At 37.0% G+C, this 17,982-nt stretch overlaps 1 protein-coding gene across 11 annotated transcripts in view; it reads right to left on the bottom strand.

Moving 5' to 3' along the window:
* The window catches only part of LOC139978319 (cartilage oligomeric matrix protein-like), a 44,007-nt gene that overhangs the window by 4,292 nt on the left and 21,733 nt on the right, over window positions 1-17,982 (bottom strand). For 10 of the 11 annotated variants that reach the window (XR_011796948.1, XR_011796946.1, XR_011796947.1 and 7 more), the window contains 19 exons: window positions 17,589-17,688; window positions 16,584-16,666; window positions 14,948-14,999; window positions 14,412-14,596; window positions 13,609-13,749; window positions 13,379-13,450; window positions 11,277-11,429; window positions 10,628-10,732; window positions 9,386-9,493; window positions 8,477-8,639; window positions 8,038-8,156; window positions 6,574-6,626; window positions 5,548-5,633; window positions 5,026-5,121; window positions 3,697-3,872; window positions 2,927-3,172; window positions 2,431-2,505; window positions 1,461-1,558; window positions 867-1,006 (listed from right to left, as the gene is read on the bottom strand). Coding sequence is in view for 4 of the 11 variants with exons in the window: in XM_071988397.1 (XP_071844498.1) it covers window positions 867-1,006; window positions 1,461-1,558; window positions 2,431-2,505; window positions 2,927-3,172; window positions 3,697-3,872; window positions 5,026-5,121; window positions 5,548-5,633; window positions 6,574-6,626; window positions 8,038-8,156; window positions 8,477-8,639; window positions 9,386-9,493; window positions 10,628-10,732; window positions 11,277-11,429; window positions 13,379-13,450; window positions 13,609-13,749; window positions 14,412-14,596; window positions 14,948-14,999; window positions 16,584-16,666; window positions 17,589-17,688 (2,251 nt within the window). In the remaining 7 variants the exon portion in view is untranslated. The remainder of the gene's footprint in view (window positions 1-866; window positions 1,007-1,460; window positions 1,559-2,430; window positions 2,506-2,926; window positions 3,173-3,696; window positions 3,873-5,025; window positions 5,122-5,547; window positions 5,634-6,573; window positions 6,627-8,037; window positions 8,157-8,476; window positions 8,640-9,385; window positions 9,494-10,627; window positions 10,733-11,276; window positions 11,430-13,378; window positions 13,451-13,608; window positions 13,750-14,411; window positions 14,597-14,947; window positions 15,000-16,583; window positions 16,667-17,588; window positions 17,689-17,982) is intronic. The other variant, XM_071988400.1, reaches the window with a different exon arrangement.

Below are 17,982 nucleotides of genomic sequence, written 5' to 3' on the forward strand. Positions count from 1 at the left end.
GTCAAAATTAACAGGATTATTATTAGTTTACACTTGGACGAACTTGTTCCTTCCATTACTGGGAATATTTAATGTTGGTCATGGCTAAATTTGGAAATGGAGGGTGGGGTGGTAGGGTGGGGTGGGAGGGTGTGGTTGCTTTAATGACCGTTATATTTAACTGTAAGACAATGGGGTAACATGAAAAACCAACCAAGTCACAGGAGAAGATAGTGTTCTGCATGAACATTACAAAACACAAAATATTATAAAGTGTGCTCATATTTGCATTTTGGAATGTGAGCTATCATGTACACCAAGGCATAATAACTATGAAGACCTGGGCTGTAGGAAACTAAGGGTGAAGCTAACTACGATTCTAACCATTGCATCTATACGACATTCTGGCCCATATAACTACAAATCTTACCATTGCATCTATACGACATTCTGGCCCATATAACTACAATTCTTACAATTGCATCTATACGACAATCTGGCCCATATAACTACGTTACTTACCATTGCATCTATACGACATTCTGGCCCATATAACTACGTTACTTACCATTGCATCTATACGACATTCTTGCCCATATAACTACAATTCTTACCATTGCATCTATACGACATTCTGGCCCATATAACTACAAATCTTACCATTGCATCTATACCACATTCTGGCCCATATAACTACTATTCTTACCATTGCATCTATACGACAATCTGGCCCATATAACTACTCTTACCATTGCATCTATACGACATTCTGGCCCATATAACTACAATTCTTACCATTGCATCTATACGACATTCTGGCCCATATAACTACAATTCTTACCATTGCATCTATACGACATTCTGGCCCATATAACTACAAATCTTACCATTGCATCTATACGACATTCTGGCCCATATAACATTTTCCTGAGAGAAGCAGAAGAGGCCGAGACGCCCTCCCCTCATTGTGGTATCGATAATGTATCCTGAATCTGCTATCTGCTGATCAGCTCCAAATAAACGTACCCTGTGAATTTGAGCAAACAAATTATGACAATAATGTAAAGGCAGGGTGTGCACATTATGTTAGTTTTATCTTCAGGTCAGAAATAAACTTATGCCTTGTTTTATATTTTCAGGTTTCTCCTAGTTTTCACAACGGTTTCTTTGATCTGTTAATCACACATGAGAGAGACTAGTGTATTGCAATGACAGGTAAGAATGTTCACATCGCCATCACTAAATGGAGGGAATGACACAGCTCAAATGGATGCATGGCTTTGCCATTTCAATATAAAACCACTCTTACATTCGTGTTACTTTAGCATCACCATAACATATTCCATAATCAGCAGCCCTCCCCCTACCCCTGCCCTCACAGCCCAATGAGAGCCTCTAGTTTCTCCTTCCTCCCCAAGTGCAAACTCTCTCACGTAGCCACTACTTGACTCATTCATAAAGAAGGGATTATGGGCGGTTACCTGATGAGTCCAATTGAGGGCCTGTGCATGACCTTCCATCTGTATGCAGTACGATCCTTCCAGCCAACTCCGCTAGGATCTTGCCACAAGAGTTTAGCCTGCGTGAAAGAGAAACGTTCATCAAATTATAACGTATCATTGCAATGTATTGGATATGTAAGCATGGGTAACAACACCTGGGTTGATCTCTCTTCCAGGTGCGTCAGATGAGGTTACTCAGGATAATTCATCCGTTTGTCTCCATCCTTTGTCATGTTCTAAACCATCGTTTTGCCTCTCCATGAAAAGTGTTTTCAAATGATTTTATTTGCCATTCTCCAAACAATTTAAGTACACTGGGGTTTTAATCTACTGGGCCTCCACTCATCTGACATATTACAAATACAGCTTATCTACCACACACACAATACTATACACACATATGATAGTATGCTATAAAGATAGGTGCTAAGAAAATGGCTTTCATAGACTGGATATTTCAGCCAAATTTCAAAAACAAAACATGGCTGAAAAGGAGGGCCTTCCTTTGGCAGTTGCAAAATTTATGACAAAACATGGAATAAGCATGTATGTACATTAAGTTTTCCAATTGTACATCTTCAACAAAGTCAAAACAGAATATCTTTACATGGCATATTTTTGTCCCTATATAAATGTTTGCTAAGCAAACATTTATATTCTGAGACGACCTTCCATCATGCATGTGACGTCCTGCTGGATCATCATCACACAATTCCTTTAATATTTTATCATTCTTTTCCTCGAGTCCTACACCGATGTCTACTAAACTTCAATAATAAGAGAAATGATTACAGCCTGTTCGTAACACAAGTTTACAACTGTAGATTCTTACAGAATATAAACATCTCTGAAGCTTTTAATGCCGGCTAGGTTGGACATGTAACCCAAATCACCATTTCCCCTCATTTTCATATTTTTTGACATGACCAGATAAGAAGATAACACTTACTTGTCCTTTGGTGTCTCCAGTATGCCATAAAGCATTCCTCATGAACATTCCTGGACCAGTCCTGGATTTGATCACCTGTAAAATTCACGACAAAACAACAATTAACCATGAATATGAGTCATTCAATTTATTACATGATTTAAATAAGTTGTAAATATTGAACAATACTATGTACTGTTGAACTGCAATATTGAAAATTCAATCCCGTCAAATGAATCTCCAATTAAGCTTAGACTCAAAAAGTTGTTTTGTTTTTACAGATGTTGTAAAACTGGGCTAGACTGATCTGTACATAAGACTGTTAGCTATAGTTAGTAACTAAATCACCACATCATTCCAGCTTGGGCAAATATCTTACTACATTTGAGGAACCAGTTTGGGCATGTGTAAAGTCCAACATATTTAAAGCAAACTAAGGCTAGAGTTGTGAAAATGCATAAAATTACACAAAGTCATTTTCTTTCAATAGGATTAATTATTAGGACAAGGAATATACCTTGAGTTGGAAACCGCTCTCTCCGACAGCTCTGAAGGGTGATGATTGCCAGTAGGTCTGGTCACTCTGTTTCCACATCAAGACATAGAAGCTCCCAGAATCCTGGTAACTGAAGATGAATCCGGCGTAGTCGTCATCCGTCAGTGTGTTCACAAAGAAAGTGCCTTCAAAGTCCACTCCACTGAAAGCCTGGTACGAGATGGCCAAACCTGGATCACTGTTGATGGTCTGCATAATCTGTTTGCCCTGTAAGACAACGACGAAGATGATGATGTCGATGACATGATCCATTAAAATGTGGGAAATTCTATGCCTATCATATTTCATTTTGTAAGTTCATTTCGCCTGGGTTTAGTCGATATTTTTAGAGGATGTTTTTTTGGACACAATTATTTTTCGATAGGTGACATACCAATAGAGACAACTTCCATTAACACAGACTGCAGCCCTACAACACATTCACTTTTTAGAGAAGTGATATTGTAAGGAAAGAGGGGCACGACAATCAGAGTGACTGGACTATCAAGGTTAACAGCCCAGACCATTAAAGTTTTACAATTTACCCACTCAGGTTGCACCATTCATTTCCTCTTTCAGAGTTGGAGAAGTATCACAGAAAGATATCCTCCACTCAAATTCCTCTTTGAAGATTGGCCAATAACTAAAAGTTAAGACTAAAACGTAAAACTTCTGCCTATAAAGAGAAACCTGCAAAACATCAACGTCCAACGACGGCGCTCAACGAAATGCATCTGCGCTGATTTATTTACCTCGTCAAATACGATCCAGCGCGGATCCACTTGTTCGGTTCCTTCTGGATCCAGCACCACGGTCTGGAAGGTTCTGAGATCCGTCGTGTGGATGTGTGGGTTCTCTGGACAGACATCAATATTATCCGGATAACCGTCACCGTCAAAGTCCTCGCATTTGTCTCCTTGTCCGTCGCCTAGTGATTGTAAAGGAAAGAAAAGTGTACATTTATAAAAACATAGGATAAGAAATAATAGTAAAGGCATGGGGCTGTTTATGACTTGCAAACATACAGTAGATGCATCTGCTGCGAGACACAAACTTACCTACAACCATTAAGACAAACTTTTGGTTACATTCATAAAATAATGACCAAGTTACTTTATTCGATCAATTATTGAGAAAGTGATGAACAATGAAATCCAAAATGTCAGCAAGCTTAGTAATTCCTTGCCTAATAAGTTTATACTGTATATGGAACCACCTGACTGATAAAGCAAACTGAGGAAAATGTGTCCTGAAGTCAAGTATCAGAACATCAGAAAAGAGTTCCAGATAACTTGATCATTGCAAAGGTATTTACCCTTCAGAATGTTGATGACAGATAACAGTCATTTATGGTGGAAGGTGGAAAACCCTCCCAGCCACTTAAAAGGTCAAATCCTGACACAGAAAAGCCATTCATAAAAGATATGGGTATTTGAAAGTTTAGTAGGTTTTCAGACTTTGACCTCTGTTGACTTCAAAATGACCTTCCATCAGCATCATATTTGGGCAAATATTTCGACAATATCTGTCACTGAATGTACTTGTTGAAATAACGAGCAGTAAGGAGGGCAACTGTAATGGGAAAAGGTTGTGTGTTCTGTGTCAAAACAAATCCCAGAGGTCCTTAATACTGAGAGTTCAGAGCAGTTTTAAGATATTGTGCAGTAATTTCTGACTAAACTTAGATACAAATGACATCTTAAAGAGCATCTTAAACCTTTACCAATTAAGGATGATGAGAGCATGGATGTATATCAAGACAGTGAGAGCAATGAAATATTACCCTGACATGGTGTAAACTTTCACTAATTACTAATTAGGTTCTTTTAAAATACAAATCATTCTCAAGTTGATAACAACAATATCTTTTCTGTACACCATGTACAAAATACTAACAACAATCCCAAACCAGTTGTATCTATTGGGGAACCTACATACCAAATATATAATGTACCCCAATCATCCTTCTGAAGTTAGATCGTTTAAGAGCAAGTGTCACAGACACACACACACGCACACATACACATGCCATCACCATCGGATAGATTCCTTCTGTCTTTGGCAAGGAATTAAAAATTTACCATTTGTGTCAATCTGGTTTGGGTTGTAGATGATACGGCAGTTATCAACAAGGTCAGTGATTCCATCATTGTCATCATCATTATCACAAGCATCACCTGGAAAGGGAGAAGGAGAAGGAGAAGGAGGAGGAGGAGGAGGAGGAGGAGGAGGAGGAGGAGGAGGAGGAGGAGGAGGAGGAGGAGGAGGAGGAGGAGGAGGAGGAGGAGGAGGAGGAGGAGGAAGAGGGATGGAGAAAGAAAGAGAATGATTTAACAATAAGTTATTACAATCATCCAAAACGGGTGCTGTTTCTATACGTGTGTTTACATTTGGATATCAATTGCTGAATAACTAGCGAGACGATACAATAATAGAAACAGATATTTATGACATCGAAAATGCTGCTGGAACAAAGATTTCATATAAATACTTATCAAGTTCAATTACACTTGTAAAGTGAAAAAATATGCACACCAATGACCAACCAAACAACAAGCATTTTATCATCTGATAGGCCGCTACTAGATCATAAAACTTCTTACCGAGACCATCTTTGTCCGTGTCAATTTGTGGAAAGTTTGGAATCGATGGACAGTTGTCGAGATTATCCTGAATTCCGTCGCCGTCTCTGGAATAAGAGAGAAAGATGATGTTGATGAATGATAGAGTTAAAACTTCTCAAACACTGAAAGAGCACTTTCTTCTTTTTTTTTCTCCCAAAAAAAATGTAGCACCACCTCATTATTATAGAATGATATGGTACCATAGTGTATTCAAGGATTCCAATTGTCTACAGATAAGGACACACCTCCCCCCCCTCCCACCACCACACCCCCCATCTGCATGCTCAGACAATGTTCGGGTTAACTTCCAATACAAAATAACTCATAAGGTTTTCTGAAGTTGCCTTCTACAGAAACCTTTGAATGATATGAAGTTGCTCCTATACTAACATAGAGCACGCACTATATACACACATCTCTGGAATAATCTTCCTCTGAACACCCCTCTATAGGAGATGGTATCGAGAAGTTAAAACAGTGAATCGAGTTGGAATGCTACATTTTATTCCATTATTTATAAATCGAAAGAAATTTCATTCAAAACAACTTCATTTATCATTATGAAACAGTGTCTCCAAATCGTGTCTCCAAAAATCCATTTGAACAGCATACTTAATAGTATATGTTGATCAAAATTAAAAGCTATGATCAACAATTTTGATTAGAGGGTTATAAAATGTTTCATTATTCTGTATTTAACAACATTTTTTGGATGAATTTGTGTATCAAATTATTTCAACACATTGTTAAATGGAATTCCCAATTTTGTGACAGAAAATTTTAACAAGATATTACTACAAGGTATAAACTATCAAGTATATTACAAACTGCTTTGAAAGAAGAATTGACCATTCCAGCCTTTGATCATTCTACATGGCAGAGGTGTCTGTACTGTAAGGATGCTAACCTAGTATTCTGAAGACCCATATCAAAAGAAGAACATATCATATTAGTAAGGGTTCCATTTAGTTTTAATTATGTAAAATCTCAAGATATGTAAATCACCTGTCTCTGTTTGTATCACAGACATCTCCCAGGAGGTCATTATCAGCATCAGTCTGGAGAGAAATAGAGAGAAGAGAGAATGGATGGTTACTAGTAGGTATCTTCTCATCAAATTAAAGAGTATCTTCTTTTTAACAGGTAGTATATATTAAACGTAGCACATTGCACTATCAATCATGATCTTATGCAAGAAACTTTCTTGATCGCTATAAACCTCTTCTAGAAGATTCAAAGCCAATTAGGATTTGCTTCAACTTTATAAATGGATATGCTTGTTATCATTTAACTACCCTTGGAAATATTAAGAAAAATATGGGCAATATTGTGGCATAAATCTGATGTCTGTGGGATGCCACATTTCGTCAAAAGTGAGATGTCACTGGTTATGAAACAAGTCTGATTGTTACATTGGTTTTCATAACTTTTCATCGTGAAAATATGTTATGTCACTGAAAACAGTGTTAAAAACAAATGTTTGCAGTATCCAAAGAAAGAAATGAATAAAGCAAACCATTAAAATTTGACAACAGGTGTCTAAAAGATGTAATCTCTAGACTTGCTCAAGTCCTCAGTCTTACATGAAGGAACATAAACATTATGATATCTAATTACATGGAAAACAACACTTTTCTTCCCCATGAACGAGGTCAGTGAACGAGGTCTATGATTTTCATTTGGTTCTTCTCTTGTGAAGTAAAATAAAAAAAAAAAAACTTAAGCCAGTTGGCTCTGTGATTCCTTGACACACAGTGTGCTAAAAGAAATCTGAGTATATCATATTTCATTACCTCCATGCCAGGTATGTTTCGTTGAAGACCTATAGAAACCCTTCACAGAAATAAACTGAACTGAAGTTGACCAAACTATGTTCACCACAAGAAAATCATAGCATTGGAGAATTCACAGATTAATTTTAGCTTCAATTTTGGAGTTATCATATTTACAAGGGTTTCCAGACTTTGATGCCTATTGACCCCATGTGCCATTCTTGCACTCACCAAGCTAGATCTACATATTAAGTGAGAAGGTCAAGAAAGATGTACTTTTTGTGTTATCATGTTTACAACATTTTTCACTTGAAAGTTGACCGCAAATGACCTTTGAAATTCACAGAAACAATGGGCTTCTTGCACTCAATTAGATGGATTCAAACACCAAGTATGAAGTTAATCCCCCGTTAACTTTTGAGTTTTCATGTTTACAAGCAAGTGTTACATACATACACATACGCATGCCATCACCATCGCAGATTCCTTTTTGCTTCCAGCAACGGATAAAAAACAGTTGAATTTGTGCCCAAACCTCTACATCATGACTGAAGGGGGATGGGGGGGGGGTGTTCAGTGTTCAATAGTGATTATTCCTTTTAAAAATATATGTACCCAATAAACAAAATTGAAGAATAAAAAAATAATAATAAAAATTAAATGAAATAATCTAATAAATGTAGCTGAAGAAAGTTACCTGACTGGGGTTGTAATGGAAGGGGCAATTATCACAGGCATCACCCAAGAAATCACCATCATTATCCTCTTGAAATGGATTTTGGTCGTAGACGCAGTTATCCAAGATGTTGTAAATACCTAGAGAGAGAAATGATACCGTTATACAGCAGGGGTAATCCTCTTATACTTAACGTGGAAAAATTGAACAAGCTTTTTCTTCGTGTTCAGTTGACACTTTTTTTTACCAAAAAGGACAAAAATGGTAACAGGCAATTTGTTTAAATGGTCCCACACTCCCCCCTCCCCCCCCTAAAAAAAGCAAAAAGTTTCCACTGCTTGTTGATATTGGATGGATTGAAACTCATTAACGTCACATGTACAAAGAGTCTTTTTCGAATTTGCTTGGACATTGCAACGTGAAATTAACTGTGGATACATGAAATATTCAGTATTCTTACCGTCGTTATCGATATCCTCATCGCATTCGTCTCCATCTCCGTCACCGTCTGTGTCGATCTGTTGAGGGTTGTAGACCGCCGGGCAGTTATCACAAGCTAGACCTATCGAATCGAAGCTAGCCGACCTCGTCTGGTTAGGGTTGGGGGTAAATTCACAGTTGTCCTGAAACACAAGATGGGATGGATAAGAGAAAGGTTTAGGCTCATGATAGGGAAGAAACAAAGCTCAACTGATTAGAACAATCTGATTCAGCTAAAACCTAGGTCCACCAGTATTTCCAGTTCCCTTAAAGAATAAGTGCAATCTTCTGCCCTGTACATGTATCAATTATATATATACATATATATATATAATTGAAAAGTTAGTGAGGTGGAATATACAGAACAGTAAAAAGACTTCCAGCCTCCACCAGGATTCAAACCTGTGCGGACACCCTAACCAACTAGGCCATGGACGCTCATTGTATGTCCAGAGGTTCAAAACTGGTAAGGATGGTCGTAATTCCACTGCAGGCGTTTGCCACCTGTATCAAACGATACTAGTTCTTAATATTGTATTTCTTAGTAATGGTATTTCAAATGCCAAGTCTAACCAACCGAAAATTCTTAGAGGGAATATCACCTCTAAAACTTCCACACCACAAATTAAGAAACAATAGTCGTGTGGTCTTTCAGATTGGTGACGAAGAGGCAGATCTTACACAACAAATAAAGTGCCTTTCTCTAGGAATCTAGTATATGTTATGGCTTTAGGAAATAACAGATTATTGAATGGATAAATATACTTCGTGCTAAAGAATTTTTCAAGATGGGAGGTTTTGTCTTTGTCAAACACGGTATTGAACGGCATTCTTAATGTAATGATCTGGTGCGACAAAAGATTTCAAGATTGAGGCCAAAGGTACTCACGGACAAGTTGGGAATACCGTCATTATCAATGTCATCGTCACAAACATCACCGTAGGCATCTCCATCAATGTTCTCTTGACCACTGTTGGGAATGTCTGGACAGTTATCCTGTATCAAGGAGATTGAGAGAGAAAAGTGTTAAAAAAAAAATCATATTTAGTGTTCTGGTGGCTGAAAACTAGTTCACAAAGGATGTGGAAAATTTTGGTTTAATATGTTGTTGAGTTTTGTTGGACTACAAAACAAAATATACTAAAAAAAAAAGTTCATTTATTTCCTACGTTTTACACAACTAGGGAGAACTCTGACATAAAAATTTACAGTTACCAGAGTGTTTTTGTTGCATAAGATATTACAAATATTTTAACAAGAAAAAGAGACTTTTCATTGCAATTACCTATCTTTAATCAATGGTTAGCTAGGCTGTAAGTGCAACTACTGTATTCCAGCAGTTTCAGTACTGAATGTTAATGTTAAGTGGACAGAACTTAAATTGTTCAAATATGTTACAGTCCAAGTAAAAACAGGAAGGAAAATAGGAGAGCTAGTAATGTTTTATGTAACTATGCTACTTTTAGATTCAACATTTTCTATGTCTGGAATACTCCTTTAAGGCTTAACTGATGACATCAGCTTTTCAGTCAAGTCATGAATATTCATCCAGTATTTCTTTACCAGTTCTAATATCGCACTCCCAAATATGCTCTTTTTACTTCACACAAACAACCGAGAATCCACAGATGACATCCATCACCTGTGTCCATAACAACAAGATTGTAAAGAATTGCAAAGGTGTCAAAACTTCCTTCATTTTCTTTTGAGCTTTGCCTTGTTTCTGAGGAGATAACCTCATGGTCTTTGGGCTAGACTACATGATCCAGCCACTTTGATGAATGAGCCACTGCTGTTTAAAGGGTCGTTTCTTACAATATAAAAGTGATACAACAAATACAACCTACAACAGCAGTGGCTTTTTAAAGGCTGCAAGATATCAAACTTAATTTTCCATCTACATTCAACCTTTGACCTGTATTAGCCTTGTTTTTGGACCATAAAACTTGACAAAGTTGCAACAATGGTCAATAAATGGAGGCACGAATCAGAAGTGAAATATGAAGCTTCACCACTCCTTTGAACTCTTGACTAAGACTTCTTCATACAAACAACTTGTCATCATGACCTTTGAACCATACAGTTTCGTTTGACTTGTCTGTACTAAATAGAGAATGGTGGACAAATTACCTCTCGGCAGGAGAACTCCTTACAAGGTAGTTCTTGATCAGGGAAACCGTCAAGATCTGTATCCTTGCCACAGACAGTTCCATTTCCAGCCCATCCAACATGGCACTGAAAAAAAGAAATTGTGGAATTAAAATATGAATAATTCATATAAAATAAAAGAAATTGACAAATAAAGAAGGGAATGCTTCAACTAGTATTACTGACCTAACTATCAAAATGCCTGAATACAGTTTATCCTTTCCCTGTGAGGGCATCAAAGCTTACTTTAAAATCTGATTATCTGTACCATAAGTCAGAACAATTAACAGCAAAACAAAAGGACTGCTATAACTGGTACTACTAGAATGGGCTTTCAACATGGGATGGATGTATATTTTGCCTTTCACCACACGGGCGCTTGTTCTAATCCTTCATGTACACTTGAAAATAAATTATACTGAAAGTTTAATTGTACTACTTTCACAATTGGCCTGTTGCTTCTCAAACATCGACTCTTTTCATGGAACTTCAACACTTTCCTCGGGGGGGGGGGGGGGTCAAACTTAGCCTATTTTTCATACATCGACTTTACTCAATAGGATTTGCATCAGTGGCTATAAACCAACATTTACTCTGTAGTCGACTTTTAACAGAGATGGTGGAAATTTACCTCACAGACTTTGCCCCCTCTGTTCTGAATGATGCAATCGGCATTTTCGTGACAGAGGTTTTGGGAGCCGTCGGGACATATCCTGTCAGGAAAGCAACCGTCTTCCTGGTTACCGCTGTAGCCGGGGAGACAGTTTCCACAATGGTAAGAACCCTGAAAGAACATGGTAACCTTGACTGATAATACGCACACAGCGGAGCAGTTATTCATGAAGAAAGAATTAGTCTGATAAAAGGCACACAGCCGAGCAGTTATTCATGAAGAAAGAATCAGTCTTGTTTGAGAGACCTTGATCTTCCATACCTTTATCATCAGGTGGGCAAACAGGTGCCTCAAACTGTTATGTTAGCTCATGTAATTGCCAAAAAATGTTAACAAAAGAAAACACATTCTCATAAAAAGTAAAGAAAAAAAATCTCGCATTCTGACGATGGCTCTGGAATCTTTACAATGTTAACAAGACAAGCGTCACCATTGATTTTGCAACTTTTTTTTAAAGTGAACTATTTTTTCCCCCCGAGTATCTTTCTTTGCATTTCCACTTGTATGGGATAGAAAATTAACACTCTACTAATTTTGTCAAGATCAATTTGTGGCCTTTGCATAAAGATAAAAAGGAATGTAATGAATATTAGGGGAAAAAAGACATAATATTTTATCATTTAAGCAACCATCCCCTTTCAATTTTTAGCTAACCTCTCTGTACAACAACACAACTGAAGAAATCCTGCATTAGAATCTACTTTTTAGAATGCTTCTTTCTAGAAACTCACTTCTATACAGAGTTGCTCTCTTTACCCGATTAGGACTATCAGAGCCTTTTGTTGTAATCTTCCAATCCTTTCACCCATTACTTGGTTCTATGCTTTCTTACTCTAGATTTATTAAAATGCTTATATTGGATGGTTTCTATCTATGATTTATGACTTTCTGAATAATTTTTAAATCCTTTTCATAAGTTTTATTTCCTTGACCTTCCTTTTCACACATTGTCTTAAAAGTGTTTAGTGAAATAAACTGAAACATCAAAGAGAAACACACAGAGTATCAAGCCATCAAGTTATTACATGGATATTAGATAATTAATGTTCTAATAGTAAATTGAAAATGGCAGCTCTGCTGGTAGAGGCCAAAAAAAAACTCACAAAAGCAAAACAAAAAGAGGCTTTAGGAGATAAAAAAAAAAAAAAAACTTTGCTTCCTTTTTTTTCAGCATGTGAAAAGCTGTCTTGTGATGCTAAGCTTTGACACAGAATATTAAGTAAGTGTGACCTATGCCCTCCTAAATTCTTTGTTATTAAAAAAAAATAATAATTGTTGTAAACTTGTAATGTGCAGATTTGTCTTGCTTTCCCCTAAAAATGACTTTCAGGGTCGACGTACGCCTGACAATTTCAAGATAATTTGTTACCTGCTGGTGTTAAGAGCAGGTGACTTGGTTAAAGGTGTCATAGCAAATGCTGATCAGGAAAGAACACAAAACTTTAAAAGAGAAATGAGTGTGTTCAATAGCAAACGTAAAATAATGGTTTAATGCTATGCGAGACAAAGAACAAGTCAACACATGGCAGGCAGAACAGGTGCTTGTTTCGATCATGCTGTAATTCGATGAAAATTGCGGGCACAGTTCAGTATGAATGGCTTCACAGTGATTTGTATTAAAACTGTTAAAACAATTATGTGCCAGCTCTGATTGGGTGCCCTATTTCAAAAGAGCTAACGAATACTCCTAGTTTATATCGTTCTACAATTAACCAAAACCTAGATCGCTCAAGTATAATTTGCAGACATTGGTTTGTTGGCTTCTAAGCTAACACTCACCTATAAATAACTTATTTCATAGCATTGCAAACAGCAACTGGAGTTGAATCTCTGTTTGAGTTTTACACAAGTTTCCCCCCCCCCCCCCCACCTCCCCCAAATAAAGGTTTTGAACGGGATAAATATGCTATGAAAGCTAAGAGGCATTTTCTACTTTCAGGTTATTATCACAAATAGTTGCTAGAGTATATATATATACAACTGACGTGATCTGTTGACCATAACTCTATACTTGTCTGTATCAAAGGCTAGCTAGTTTTACGGTTCACACAGCAGCTTACCTGGTAGTTGTAGCAGGCTGAATTTGGCGTGCAAGTGTTTGGCAGTTCGCACTCGTTAGTGTCTGTACAAGGCTGGCGATGATACAAAGACAAAAAGAGAGAGAAATTGTTTGAATAATTTAATACTGTCAGTTTAGACTAATTGTCCATTTGAAATCAGTCTGACCACTAGTAAACTAGTAACGCACTTCCTTGAGAACAATTATGTTGTGATGGTGGAAGTTCCTCACCTGTTTAGTGTGCCTAGCAGCCTCCAGTCCGATTCCATTGATAGCCACCCCCTTGAACCCTTCAGGGCAATGTGGGCAGAAGAATCCTGGTACTCTATTTTCACAAGTGACATTCACAAAGCAAGGATTAGATTCCATACACTGTGCGAAAATTGTAAAAGAAGAAGGGGAAAACAATAGGTAAAATAAAAACTATTTACACGAAATGCAAGTTAGGTTCATCCATAAATTATACCTTAAAATCAGTTTATTCATGAAATGATAGCAACTTTGTGGGGGGGGGAGGGGGGCGGGGGGACGTAATATGAATTAAGTATGGATGCAACAATTTATCATCTTGAAATAAAATAAGCTGAGGTTAATCATATCCCCTGTATATATGTTTCCCTGATCCATACAAATCACATTGACTGGCCCTAAGCTAATAGTGCAGACACCATTCATGTTCTTTAGTTTGCATCTTTCATTTAACCAACATGCCACAATTCATGTTACTTTTATTTATTTAAGACAAAGAGTTGTTAAGAAAAAGATATATCAGAGAAAAAAGTAACATGAGGGAAAGAAAACATTATGGCTTTTCTTTTTGATATATTTGATCATAGCTGGTTACAGATCAGTACCGGCAAAAAGGAACTACTAAAGGATGCTATAAAGCCAGTCGGGCTTTCTTTCTCCTGTTTCAACGGAAAGTATAAAACAATCTTGGATGCTAGGAGTATTGTGGAGAGATGCAAACAACATCAATGCACTGTTCCTGCCTGGGGCTACGATACAAGTATCTTAAATCAAGAATTTAATACCTCATTGATGTCCTCGCATTCTATACCATTGCCACGGTAACCGGTTGGACACGGTCCACATTCTACTCTGTCCATGACTTGTGTTCCGTTCCTGTCTTTGATATCAAGGCAAGCCACTCCCGGAAAGCAAGGTTCGTCGGCGCAGGTTACAAAGGTTATCTCTGGACCGTTGATTTCGTTCCCTGCTGTGAACGACAAACAGATTTATAGGAATGATCGTTAATATGTTTACATTAGACAGGCTGAGGACAACAACAGATGGAAGGAACAATAGTAATTAGCTAAGCAGTAGATGAATTATTAGGAATGTCAACAAAAACAACAGATATTAGTATGTATTTAAGGCTTCTGTCTTGCAAAATTTGAAAGATCCAATCATATTCCAGTTCATAACATATCTATATTTCGTCATTGGATATTTATATAGATGTAGCAGACTTTATTCAAGTATCCAAATGCATTTCCATCAATTTGATTTGTTATCACCTTTTAGTATCCAGTTGATACCTAATCTAGTAATTTTTGTACAATTTTACCTTGACAGGCACATTCTTCTATCGTTCTTGCCAATTGTCTGAGCTCTACATTCTGTCGATAAAAAACAAAAAAATGAAAGATAAACATCAATCCCAGTAAAGAATATCAAATGTAAATCAATACATAGTTTATTTATTTATAGAAACTCACTGTGAAACTGCATTTCTCTGTGACATATATCATCAAGTTCAACCCCCCCCCCACCCTCCCTACCCTCAAAAGACCATAAAACACAATTGGAAAGAAATTGTAAAACAAACAATAAACTTGACAAAAATAGCAATGAAAATATAGTCAATGGTTAAATATACATTTAGCTGTGTTATTTTCCACTGTTAACGACAATGATGAATTGGGGGGGGGGGTGGACGGGGGGGTTGAGTTATGTTTAACCATACCTGGTACATGTATGCTACCACAGTGCTTTTATAAATTCATCAGCCTAACAATTTATGGTTTATCTGTCACTCCTGGAGGTAGAGTATGTAGGGAGTCCATTCAACTCACATTCAGTCTCTCATTAAAAACACTTTCAATGTGTGACATGTAAGACCTTTCCTCGGGGTGGGTGTATTTAAAGTATGTGGAAGGAGGAGCAGAACGACCCGACCCTTCTTCGACATACTTGAGATAGAAAAGACATTCCAAAATCTGCCTTTTAAAAGTGCAGCAAATGTTTATTTTGCTAGAGACAGAAGTCATTTTCACCAAGACTGGTGATAATAACCAGTTTTTCTGGATTGTTTTTGTCATAATAAGGGTGATTGATGGAGGGCGACCCTCATTACAGATATAAAAGGGGTAAAAGTTTAGGTGACCCATGTAGGCCATGTGACTCATGCATAAACCATTTATTTCTACATAACTAACTTTGGCTGGATTTGTAAGAGAAAAATTCTTGAGTCAATATTACCAGATGCTATTCAGAGACAGTTGACAAGGGATGGAAACAGAGGGTATCACATATTTGTTGTTTTAAAAGAGATGCTTAGTTGATATAAAGTAGTTATGGCTTCAAATTTAAAAACAATATGAAATGGAGATTCTACATGAAGTTGGAAAATTCTGGAAATTACTGAATGAATATAGCACCCTTTATGTTGACAGAGACTCATATGAGTAGCATAGATGAGTGGTGGGGGGAGGGGGGTATGTTGAGCAAGGGGATGGGGGCAGGGACAGTAATCCCTTCACAGACTTAGCATCTGAAATCATACCACAGATTTATGCTGAGAGAGGAAGTATGGTGAATATACCATTGAACCTCTCCATCCATATATGTGTATGAACATGTTCTTTTTATCTCAGCGTAAGAAAAATAATGAATGAATAACTGGATGGATAAGTGAATAAATGAATGAATGAATAAATGAATGGCTGAGTGAATGAATGAATCAATCAGTCAATGAATTAATGAGTGGATGAATTAATGAATAAATAAATGAATGAATATATGAATGAATCAATGGATGGATCAATCAATCAATCAATGATTTAGTCAATTAATGAATGAAAGAATTAATGAAAGAATGAATGAATGAGTGAGTGAAAGAGAGATTGAAGAAAATAGAACGTAAGGCTAGCTTCGTTAGAACAGAATCTTGGTTAAGCTATAATATACTTAGGGAAACAGACCTGATACTTCATTTGTTGTTGGAGCAAGATGACCGCATCTGTCAGAGACGAGATGGACTCCATCAGAGCATGGTGGGATGCAACTGTCAAAATAAGAGAAAATATGAGCAAACAATATAGAAAATATGCTGATGAAAGCTAGATCATTGAGAGCTAAATTAATTTGTCAGAAAACACTTTACATTGAGTCTTCCAGGGGATAACAGTAATAACAGTAATTTAATCCAAATTTGTGGATTATAAAGTTCTTCTATTTGGACTACCTGGTGACGAACAATGTTAATCTTATATTAAAGAGAAAAATATTTGAAAACACCAATCTTAATATCTTGTCCCCCAACTCCAGATATGGTTGATTGAATGTAACCTTTCTTGACTGGCTAAAACCTTAACTACTCCAGCAAGTTGGATCATGGTAAATGAGGTCTGTGATCTGTGCTAATGTGCTTTGAAAGCTTTACTTAGGCTATTATAATCTTCACATAGTTAATCTTGAAACCTGATACACGTGGAACGTTGCTTAGTTGCAAAAGTTGCCTGTACCTAGAATTTCATCAAAAAATGTATCTTTTTTTTTGTAGAAATATCCTTTTGCTCTGTAGATAAATGATTGACAAATTAGAATGGGGGGGGAGGGGGAAGACATTTCTCAGCAGAACTGCCCTAGGCTGATGACATCATCCATTGTGTTGTTGCCAGATGCATTTACAAAATATCACTTAAATGTGAAAAATTCATATCTTTGAGGTACAAAATCCTATGAGGATGTGGTTTTCACCTACTAATACAGAGAACTTTTAAGTTTTGCTTTATTGCAATCATCTTTAACCACCATAAAATCCTTTTAAGGCATCTGTAAGCAATAACTGCTATACATCTTTGCAACTGTGCAGAGGTTTGGAATATTTGCATAGTGGTTAGCTATCCTATGCCATGCCAGATAAAAATTATTTCGCTATGTTGATAGAAGATATCAAGTTGATTGTAAAAGCAGTTAAGACTCACATGTGACCTCTGACATGGGCTCCCCTGCTATGTAACGGACGCAATCTTGAATGTCATTCTTGTCACCTCCAAAGATCAAGATGGGTTTCTGAATTGTGCCCTGAAATTTAGACATAGATGTAGACGTTCATAAACCATATTTATGATAACAAGATATCATAAACACAAAATAGTACCAGCAGAATTTTATATCAATGAAAGAAAATGGGAGATCATGCTGTGCAACCAGTTATCTTGAAAGAGACCCAAGTTTTAATGACAAGGGAAGGAGGGAGGGACATGAGAGAAGGAAAGGAAACATGAAAGGACAGGTAAACAGGATGGGGCGTGATTGGTCAAGAACAACATGCATTTGCTGTGTAATCAATAAGGGCACTGTGTCTAAAGTAGGACA

This window comes from Apostichopus japonicus, chromosome 13, assembly GCF_037975245.1.
Source record: "Apostichopus japonicus isolate 1M-3 chromosome 13, ASM3797524v1, whole genome shotgun sequence".
NCBI classification, from domain to species: Eukaryota; Metazoa; Echinodermata; class Holothuroidea; order Aspidochirotida; family Stichopodidae; genus Apostichopus; species Apostichopus japonicus.